The sequence below is a fragment of the Rhincodon typus genome, chromosome 34 (genome assembly GCF_021869965.1).
Source record: "Rhincodon typus isolate 14 chromosome 34, sRhiTyp1.1, whole genome shotgun sequence".
Classification (NCBI taxonomy): domain Eukaryota; kingdom Metazoa; phylum Chordata; class Chondrichthyes; order Orectolobiformes; family Rhincodontidae; genus Rhincodon; species Rhincodon typus.
Genome location: NC_063365.1, coordinates 21,763,094 through 21,774,060, shown reverse-complemented (window position 1 = coordinate 21,774,060; position 10,967 = coordinate 21,763,094). Strand labels below are relative to the sequence as shown.

The window sequence follows — 10,967 nt, the reverse complement described above, 5'->3', positions numbered from 1 at the left end:
TCCATCTTCTATCCACCTCCCACTCTCTCCCTATTTATTTCAGAAACCCCTTCCCCTCCCCCTTTTCTGATGAAGGGTCTAGGCCGGAAATGTCAGCCTCTCTGCTCCTATGATGCTGCTTGGCCTGCTGTGTTCATCCAGCCCTGCACCTTGTTGTCTCGGATTCTCCAGCATCTGTAGTTCCTACTGTCTCTGATTATATTTAGAGATAGCAAGAACTGCAGATGCTGGAGTCAGATAACACAGTGTGGAGGTGGAGGAACACCGCAGGCCAGGCAGCATCAGGGGAGCAGGAATGTTGACGTTTCGGGTCGGGACCCTTCTTCAGAAATGGGGAGGGGGAAGGGAGCTCCGAAATAGATAGTTTATTAAATTTGTGGCTAGAAATCTACAGGCGTAGTTTTCATTTTGTGACCTCAAGATGACCAAAGTGTTGCAAATTCGAATGAATCAATTTTCAATAATGTTGCTACAGCTGTGAATAATGAGCGGGACATTGGAGGGACTTCAAAAATAAAAACAGAACTTGCTGGAGAAACTCAGCAGGTCTGATAGCATCTGTGGAGAGAGAAAAGGAATTGATAATTTGAGTCTGATATGACTCCTCTTCGGAACTGAAGTTCCAAAGCAGATATGTCGGACTCAAGACGTTAACACTGTTTCTCTCTCCTCATATGGAGAGGCGATGGCTGAATGGTATTATCACTGGACTGTTAATCCAGAAACCCAGATAATGATCTGGGGACCTGGGTTTGAATCCCGCCACAGCAGGTGGTGGAATTTGAATTCATAAATACTGATGACCATTGTTGATTGTTGGGAAAAACCCATCTGGTTCACTAATGCCCTTTAGGGAAGCAAACTGCCATCCTTACCTGGTCTGCCCTACATGTGACTCCAGACCCACAGCAATGTGGATGACTCTTGACTGCCCTCTGGGCAATTAGGGATGGGCAAAAAATGCTGCCTCGCCAATCTCGTCTTCAGCCGGTGAACAAATAAAGAAGAAAAAAAAATGCTGCCAGATCTGCTGAGTTTCTGCTGCAAATTCTGATTTTATTTCCAATCCTCAGTATCTGTGCTTTTATTGAGAGGAACTTCCCAACTTGTTAAAAATATTGTCACCCAGAAGGTCAAGGGCAGCAGCTTCATGGGAACACCACCCCCTGCAAGTTCGCCTCCAAGCCACTCACCATCCTGACTTGGAAATATATCGCCGTCCCTTCAGTGTCGTTGGGTCTAAATCCTGGAATTCCTTTCTTAAGGGCATTGTGGGTCAACCTACAGCACAGGGGCTGCAGCAGTACAAGAAGGCAGCTCACGATCAACACCTTGAGGGCAACTAGGGATGGGCAATTAATACTGGCCCAGACAGCAATACCCACATCCCAGAAAAGAATTCTTAAAAATAGGATCCTTTACATCCATCTGCAAGGGCACTCAGTGTTTCAGTTTACCAGTTCCTGCGGAAGATGATAGCTCTGACAGCACAGCACTCTCTGTCACTCACGAGAACTGTCAGCCTTGATCATGGTTTTATTGGGCCCATTAAATCAGAGTCTTCTCTGTATTTGTTATGTTGTGAACAAGTGGAATTGATTAGATGTCAAGAGAGCTAGGTGTGATCGCTGCATAAGTCTGGTGTGATTTCACTACAAATTGAGTGCATCAATGGAAACTTTAAGAAGTTTCTTTCAGCTGTGTGTCCCGTCCTGGGGAAATGCTAGAGGAGGACACAGAGCGCTGAACCAAAGCAGACAGACATAATAATAGGCCACAGTTCTAGCAAATGTGTTTTTAAGTGTGTGCAAGCTGCTGTCATCTTTCGGTAAACTTTTCACAGCAGCGTGGTCAAACAAAACATGACGCCAAAGCCTTAAAAGGAGAAGTGAGGTCAGGTGAACAATAGCTTGCTCAATGAGACAGGTTGTAAGGGGGTAGGGACATTTTATGGAGGAGAGAGAGAGAGATTGAGGAAGGGAGTTCCACAGCTTAGGATGCAGGCAGCAATGATGAGGTGGAGGGAGGATAAGAGACAAGAGCTGGAGGAGCACGGACACTGGGGAATGTTGTACAGCTGGAGGAGGTGCCAAGGTTAGGAAGGGTGGGCTATTGAAGCTTTTGAAAACTAGCATTTGCAATTGAAAATGGAGGTATAGTGGGACCAGGAGTCAGTCTAGGGTCAGCGAGTACGCGATGAATAGTAAATGAAAATTGGTACAAATTAAGACAATGGATAGCAAAGTTTTGGATAAGTAAATGTGTCTGGGGAGTGAGATGTTGGTCAGGGAGCGTCAGAATAGTCAAACCCAGCAGGTTTCAGCAGTGTTGATCTGTGTGGGAGCTGCAATAGAGCCATACAGCATGGAAACAGACCCTTCAGTCAAACCAGTGCAGGGCGAACATTATCCCAAACTAAACCAGTCCCACTTGCCTGGACCTAGCCCATATCCCCCAAACATTTCCCATTCATGTACTTATCCAAATGTCTTTTAAACATTGTAATTGTACCCATATCCACCACTTCCTCAGGAAATTCATTCCACACGCAAACCACCCTCTGTAAAACATTTGCCCCTCATGTCATTTTTAAATCTCTCTCTCTCCTCACCTTAAAAATGTACCCCGTAATCTTGATATACCCACCCTAGGGAAAAGGCACCTACTATTAACCCTATCTATACCATTCGTGAATTTTTTTAAACCTCTCATAGAGTCATACAGCACAGAGACAGACCCTTTGGTCCAACCGTGGGTGACATTGTGAATGTGGAACCTAAAGAGTTTCTCAATGCCAGTGTAAATACATCTGTGTGTCTGTAACATGAAGCATCAAGAATCTTTTGAAGAGACAGGGCAGGTCTGAAACATGGGAAGGTTGAGGAAGCATTGTTGAACAGTCAAAAGGTTCTGTTGCAGCAATTGCATGTCATAACCTGACAGGAGCAGGAGTTGGTTAGTCAGTGCTTAAAGCGTGCTCACTCCTGGTCGTCATTCCACAATTCACAAATAAAGTTCATGGTAAAGGCAATCTGATCATTTGCATTATCTGTTCCCCAGTCACTTCCCAGTGATTTGAAACTGTGATTTAAGTCTCATTTTTATCAAGACTCACTTTCACTCCTAAAGTGGTGAAGATTTCCTTCCTCCAAAGTTGAATTAGTTTCTTAAAAGTGTCGATCCTCAGATAACTGCGCTAACATGAAAACTACCCACAGTGCATCCGGTTTGATGTTGGTATTAAACAATGAACCAAACAGCCATCTTTCAAAAGTCTGGCGTGAAAAATGTTGTTGGGGGCAGAAGTTGCAGAAAAAGAGTTTGATTTATCCAGTCACCATAGACCAGTGATTCTCCATCGTGCGTGAGGTTTTTTTTATTCCTTCACAGGATAAGGGGGTCACTGGCTAGGCCAGCATTTATTAGCCATCCCAGAGGGCAATTAAGAGGTAACCACATTGCCATGGGTCTGGAGTCATATGTAGTCCATTCTAGGTGAGGATGGCAGATTTCCTTCCCTAAAGGGCATTAGTGAACCAAGTGGGTTTTTTCTGACATTCACTTCACGGTCATCATTAGACTCTTAACTCCAGATTTTTATTGAATTATCTACCATGGCAGGATTTGAACACCAGTTCCAAGAACATTACCTAGGTCTCTGGATTAACAGTCCAGCGATAATACAACTAGACTATCGGCTGCCTTTGGTTTTAATCCCAATGGACCAGTACAAAATAACCAAATAGGCCCCAGCAAGTGTCAGATTGTTGTGCTCAGATTGTCTACTGTTCAGTTCATAATCCCTCCTGTTTTGTTTCTTAGGTGGTGTTGCAGCATCAGAGGAGACCCGAAAACCAGACATTGTCGTGGACACTGGCATTGTCCTTCCTCTGGCATAGTGCTAGCTTCAAACAAAATGGAAAGCCAAGAGTCTCTGTATAGCTCACAGACTGAAGAGAAGGATTCTTCAATCTTCAGGCCATTGGTTAGAAGTCACTTCCAACAGGCTCCTCCTGATAGGTTCAATGCAGTCTATATAATTTTCTTCTTCCTTGGGATTGGTTCCCTTTTGCCATGGAATTTCTTCTGCACAGCAAAGCAATATTGGTTGTACAAACTGAGCAATGCAACGGACCACTCTCCCCAGCAGAATGACCTTGGTGTGAGTATTGTGTGCGGTAACTTTCTGTTGGCCGATTGTGTTGGCTAGTGCAGATGTTATAGTACAGGATTAGCCACCCTACTGTGCATGGGTTCCCACTGCAAATGGTGGTCACAGAAATATATTACTACACTGAATCAAAACCAAATAATACATAGTCCACCACTGTTCATATTTGGCCCTTTGAGCCTGCTCTGCCATTCAATAAGATCATGCCTGATTGAATTGTGCTTCAAATTCCATATTTCTATCTACCCCAATAACCCTTGATTCCACGGCTGAACGTGAATCTACCCAACACGGTCTTAAAATATTTAATGACGCCCCCCCCAACCAAGTCCATGGTCTTTTAAAGTTGCAAAGGCATGGTGGCTCAGTGGTTAGCGGTGCTGCTTCACAGCACCAGGAATTCAGGTTCAATTCCACTCTCAAGTGACTGTCTGTGTGGAGTTTGCACATTCTCCCTGTGTCTGTTTGGGTTTCCTCCGGGTGCTCCGGTTTCCTCCCCCTAGTCCAAAAATGTGCAGGTTAGGGTGGATTGGCCATGCTCAATTTTCCATCGTGCCCATGGATGTGCAGGCGAAGTGGATTAACCATGGGAAATGTGGGGTTACAGGGCTAGAGAGGGGAGTTGTTTTGTGTGGGATGCTCTTCAGAGGGTTGGTGCAGACCCGATGGAGTGAATGGCCTGTTTCCACACTATGGTGATTCTATGAACCCTCTGAGAGATAAAGAAATTCTCCTTATCTATTCCTCCTGGCCTTCCTAACAGAGCTGTCACTTTACCTACACCACATGGAATGGTGTAACAATACCACTGAACACCACCACCTTCTGAATGGTAATTAAGGATGGGCAGTAAATGCCAATCTTTGCCAATGATGCCAACATCCTATGAATAACTATAAAGAAATATCCCACTGTTGCACTTTAGGAAATTGAATCTAACAAAGAACACACAAGATTTCTGCAGAATCCCAGCTTGTTAGCTGAAGTTAATCTGTTGGCTTTACTGTAGCCTTGTTTTGTGTGGTTGATCTGAGAGTGACCGATTTGTGCAACTTTCTCAGGATGTCGCTGGTGAACTTCCAGAATGGTCTTGCTAGGTCTTTCCACATCCCAGGAATAACGAAAAAAAATCAAAATCTTGTGCTGAAGGCAAACCCACCAAATTCAACTCATAATCTCACTGAAGAAACATTGGCAAAACTAGGATCATCATCATCATCAGATGTTTGGTGTTTCTTATATTCATTCATGGAATGTGGGTGTTGTTGGCTGAGCCAGCGTTTATTGCCCATCCCTAGTTGCCGTTGAGAAGGTGGTGATGAGCTGCCTTCTTGAACTGCTGCAGTCTGTTTAGTGTAGATTAACCCACAATGACATTCCAGGATTTTCACCCCAGTGATACTGAAGGAACAGTAATATATTTCCAAGTCAGGATGGTGAGTGGCTTCGAGAGGAACTTACAGGGGATGGTGGCCACAAAGCTCTCTCCTTCATCCATCCTGGCTTTCAGGAATACTCTTTTTTGTTCTCTGTTCATTCACATTATAAGCAGCTAATTCCCACCAGCAGATTCATAGATCTTTACAGCACACAGAGAGTGGCCATTTGGAAACAAAATCTGAGCTACCTATTCCCTTAATCTTAGCTCCTTCCTCTCTTCTCCAGCTCCTCCTTAAACGCACCTATGCTTTCAGTTTCATGTCCCAGTTTCTCACCGCTCTTCGACCTAAAACGTTACTCCTGAATTGCTTATTATTCCACCATTAGTCCCATTTTTGCACACCCTCCTCATCCCCTCTGTCTACAGCATTGAAAACATTGTTTTCAAGATTGCTTCAGTACAGAAGAAGAGCCATTCTCAACCCGAAACATTAACTCTGTTTCCGTCTCCACAGATGCCGTTAGAGCTGCTGAGTTTCTCCAGCACTTTCTCCTCTTAATACTGATTTCCAGCAGCTGCAGTATTTTGTCTTTGTTCCCTATTATGTATACCAGTGGACCATCTTACTTTTATAGAATTCCATTGGTGCAGTAGGGAGTTTCCCTGTCTCTCAGCCCAGGGTTCCTGGTTCAAGACCCACACCGGGACCAACGGGCGAGTTAGCTGCATTAATAACGAGTCAATAATCATCTTGTAAATCTTTCCAGCGCGTACCAATGGCATGTAGTCAGAATGGGGGAGAGATTCCTGGTCTGCCACGTAATGGAAAGAAATCTCCACCTTCATTACCCAGAGCTCCAGGCAACGACATGCCATGTTGGGTGGCATCGTGGCTCAGTGGTTAGCACTGCTGCCTCACAGCGCCAGGGACCCGGGTTCAATTCCACCCTTGGGTGACTGTCTGTGTGGAGTTTGCACATTCTCCCCGTGTCTACATAGGTTTCCTCTGGGTGCTCCGGTTTCCTCCCACAGTCCAAAGATGTGCAGGTTGGGTGGATTGGCCATGCTAAATTGCCCATAGTGTCCAGGGATGTGCAGGCTATTGGATTAGCCATGGGAAATGCAGGTTAACAGGGATAGGGTAGGGGGTGGGTCTGGGTGTGATGCTCTTCAGAGGGTCAGTGTGGACTCAATGGGCCAAATGGCCTGCTTCCACACGAGGGATTCTGTGAACACGCACGAAAAAATGTATGTTGCCACAACAACGCAGCCTTCACATAAATATATATCATATACACACAGATGATGCCCAGCCTGCTGAATTTTTCTGGCATTTGCTGTCTTTATTGTATATTCACGATTCCCTGTTAAAGATGTCCTCTCATGAAGACCCATCTTATCTAAGTTACACTTATCTGGTCCTGTTTCAAGATCTCTATCCGCCATCTCTCAACCTTGTTCTTTCTCCAGGAAGGGATTCCTGTTTGTTCAGCCTTTCCTGATATTTCTAATCTCTTCAGTTCTGGTGTTATCCTTTTACACCTGTTCTACGCCTTAGAATCCTTTTAGTAAAATTTAGAGTAGGTTAAGCACTGCAGCAATCTGGTGAAACTTATTCTGGTTTGTTTTCTAGAATTATTTTGAGAGCTACCTCTCATTTGCATCGACTGTACCTTCTGTGCTGTGTCTGGTGATTAACTACCTCGTGGTGAACAAGTAAGTACTGATAACAGCAATTGATTGCCCCGGGTTCCTGTTTAACCTGTTTCAGCAAAATCCTGATTGGTTAGTTCAGGTGACTGGACAGCTGGTTTGTGTTGCAGAGTGACACGCACCAGCTGAGGCTACCAGGCGAACCTTCTCAACCTCTCCCCTTGCCTGAGGTGTGGTGACCCTCAGGTTAAACCACTACCAGTTGTGTATTTCTCTCCCTCTCTAATGAGAGAACAATGAGAGAGCTCTATGGTCCTCTGGGACAATGGCAACTTTACCTTTACCTTCATAGTTTACAATGATTGAAATTCATTACAACAAAAACCAAAAGAACTGTGGATGCTGTAAATCGGGAACAAAAACAAAGTTGCTGGAAAAGCTCAGCAGGTCTGGCAGCATCTGTGGAGGAGAAAACAGAGTTAACGTTTTGGCTCCGGTTACCCTTCCTCAGATTGAAATTCATTGCCTGGGTAGTGGCATTGATCTTGTTTGGAAAAGTAAATGGACAATTTCCAATGTTCATAGTTCAGTGGAGCATGGGCCATTTGGTCCACCATCTCTGTGCTTGCAAAGAGCTGTGTTCCTGAAGTTTTCAATTTCCAATGCCCGGGCTATCCTGTCTGCTTGAAGACGGCAAAAAGTCTGCATGCCACAATTTCTCGTACGCTATAAATTATTGTTCCCTTTCAAACTTGGTATTCTTCTGATTCCATCCCTTTGTTGAAATACATAAAGGCTTATAGCATCGAGTGGAAAGAAAACAGGGTGTGAGAGAATTGATTAGCTCTTTCAGATACCCAGAGCAGACACGATGGGCCCAAAAGTCTTCCTTTGAGTTGCCTGATTCTCTGATGAGAAAATCAAATCTCCCAATGGACATTTTCCATTTCAAGAATTTTTTTAAGTTTTCCTGTTGTTCCATCGAATCATTAAATCTCTATTGTATGGAAGTAGGCCATTTGGCCCATCAAGTCTACACTGACCCTCCGGGGGGCATCCCACCCAGACCCACCCTCTACCCTATTCTTGTGATCCTGCACTTCCCATGGCTAGTCCACCTGGCCTGCATATCCCTGGATACTATAGGACAATTTAGCATGGCCAATCTACCTTAACCTGCATATCCCTGGACACTACGGGACAATTTAGCATTTAGCTAGGTGGGTTAGCCATGGGAAATGCAGACTTACAGGATTAGGTAGATCGGGTGGGTCTGGGTGGACTGCTCTTCAGAGGGTCAGTGTGAACTTGATGGGCCAAATGGCCTGCTTCCACACTGTTGGGATTCTGTGTGAACTGATTTGATTTCACTGAATGTGGTGGGGAAGTGTGTGGGATTTTTACATAATGAGTGTGCATTCATAAAAGCACATAGCACTGAGAAAGCACATTCAGCCCATAGTGCCTGTATCAACTCTATAATATAGCTATTTGATTGTTTGATTTGCATTGAGAATCCTGCAAATGTTTTCCTTTTTAAATAGTTATCCAGTCCCCCTTTGAAAGCTGTGGTTGACTGCTTCCCCTATCACTTGAGGCAGTGTGTTCCAGATCACAACTCATTGCTCTGTTTTCCTTGCCAGATTCTTACACCATCACCTTAATTCTGAACCCTGTGGTTACCAACCTTTCTGTCTAAGGCAAGCATTTCTGCGTATTTACTCCCCTCAGTATTCTTCATGATTTGAGCAACTCTTATCAAATCTCCCCTTAACTTTCTCTGCAAGAAGAATTCTTAACCGTGAAATTTCTGCCAAAGAAGGGGCAGAATCATTGAATATTTTCAAGAAGGAGTTAGGACAAAGCTCTTGGAACGAAAGAGATCAAGTGGCATGGGGGAGAAAAGACGAACAAGGTTCTGGGTTGTGAGATCAGGCATGATCATAGCAAACGCTGCAGCAGGCTTGAAGGGCTGACTAACCTATTCCTCCTCCTGGTATCTATTTAAGAATAAGCCCAGCATCTTCGATCCTTCCACCTCACCGAGGACCCACATTACTCATCTATTTCTTGTAAAGTTCTTCTGCACCACTTTCTAACTAAGGCTTTGTTCCTTGATGTGTAGTGGCCAGGATTGGACCCAGTGCTGCAGTTGGTGGCTAACCAGGTTTGGTGTAATGTCATTGCTTATGTAATCATGTGATCTTGTGCCTAAAACTGTTTGTTTGTTTTTTAACAACCTTCTCAACTCTTCTGGCCATCTTCAGAGTGCACCTAGCCCTACACCCATGATAGTTTGATTTTCCTGCATTATTCTCCATTAGGGAATGGATTGATAATTCAGTACTGTCACTACACATCTGTTCTTTTGTTTTAGGATCTCTGCAAAGGTCCGCGTGCTCTCTTCCTTGTTTGTCATGCTCGTTATATTCTGCATAACCACCGTTCTGGTGAACGTGGACATCTCTTCATGGACCTACGGGTTCTTTGGTATCACCATGGCCTGTGTAGTCGTCATTAGCGGAGCATCCAATGTGTTTCTGGGCAGTGTTTTTGGGGAGGTTGGAAGGTTTCCCATGAGGAACTCACAAGCCTTAATTTCAGGTAAGTTACATAGAATGTACAGACTGAGAACAAGCCATTCAGTCTAACTGGTCTGTGTCAGTCCCTATATTCCTCAACACAATTCCTCGCTGAACTCCATCACGATGTCCTTCTGATCGTCATGCATTCGTCTAGTGCACCCTGGAAGTGTCTGTGCTATTAGCCTCTGCTGCTCTGTACGATAGCAAGTTCCACATTCTCTGAGGAAAGAGATTTCACATCAGTTCTTTTTTGTATGTGTTAGTGACTGTCTGATGTGTATAGTCCTTGGACTGCCCCACACAAGTGCAAGCATCTTCAAACAGTCCAGCTGAGGAGGAATTAATTTGGTCCATTGATTCTGTGCTAGTCTTTCATAGCATAAACTAGTTTGTCCCACTCTTGCCCAAATCATTACAGTTTACCACCAGGAAGTACCAATCCAAATCCCTTTTGAAAGCTAATATTGCCTCTGTATCCACCATCTAATCAGAGTGCATTTCACATTCTAACCCCCTCTACTGTTAAATCCCATCTTTCCCAGTTGAATCACCCAACTGGAATCCTTCATGCCTAGATTCATACTTGACCTCTGTCTCAATATGATGTTTGAAAAGGGATATACCTAATAACTGCTAGTTTGCACTTTCACAACTGTGGCGTAAAGTTGCTTCTGTATTTGGAGAAATGTAAAATGGCCCATTCCTGCTGAGTGATTGGTTTCTGGTCTGATGTTCACTGCTTCTTTTGTTTCCTGCGCAGGACAAGCCATGGGAGGAACATTCAGTGCAGTGGCTTCAGTGATAGATCTTGCTGCTGCTAGTTCCATTTTAGACAGTGCGTTGGCTTATTTTCTCACTGCTGATATGTTCCTCATCATCTGTATTGTGCTCTATCTGATCCTACCCAGGATCCCGTATTCCAGGTAAGCGCGTTCCTTCTTCATCTTTCAGTCTGATCGTTGGAATCTCTTAACAATTTGTTCCTTCACTGTCACTGGGTCAAAATTCTACAATTCCCATTGTGGGTCTACCTACACCAGATGAATTGCAATGGTTCCAAAAGGGCAGCTGACAAGCACCACGTCCAGGGCAATTGGGGATGGGCAGCAAATTCTAGAGAATGATAGAGTCATAGAGTCATAGAGTCATAGAGTCATAGAGTCATAGAGTCATAGAG

At 44.3% G+C, this 10,967-nt stretch overlaps 1 protein-coding gene across 3 annotated transcripts in view; it reads left to right on the top strand.

Moving 5' to 3' along the window:
• slc29a3 (solute carrier family 29 member 3) overlaps window positions 1-10,967 on the top strand; it is a 19,257-nt gene that overhangs the window by 2,953 nt on the left and 5,337 nt on the right. For 2 of the 3 annotated variants that reach the window (XM_048616410.1, XM_048616411.1), the window contains exons 2-5: window positions 3,823-4,162; window positions 7,186-7,268; window positions 9,583-9,809; window positions 10,551-10,713. In XM_048616410.1, the coding sequence (XP_048472367.1) occupies window positions 3,917-4,162; window positions 7,186-7,268; window positions 9,583-9,809; window positions 10,551-10,713 (719 nt within the window). In that variant the 5' untranslated portion in view covers window positions 3,823-3,916. Of the gene's footprint in view, window positions 1-3,821; window positions 4,163-7,185; window positions 7,269-9,582; window positions 9,810-10,550; window positions 10,714-10,967 lie in introns of all 3 variants that reach the window. The other variant, XM_048616412.1, reaches the window with a different exon arrangement.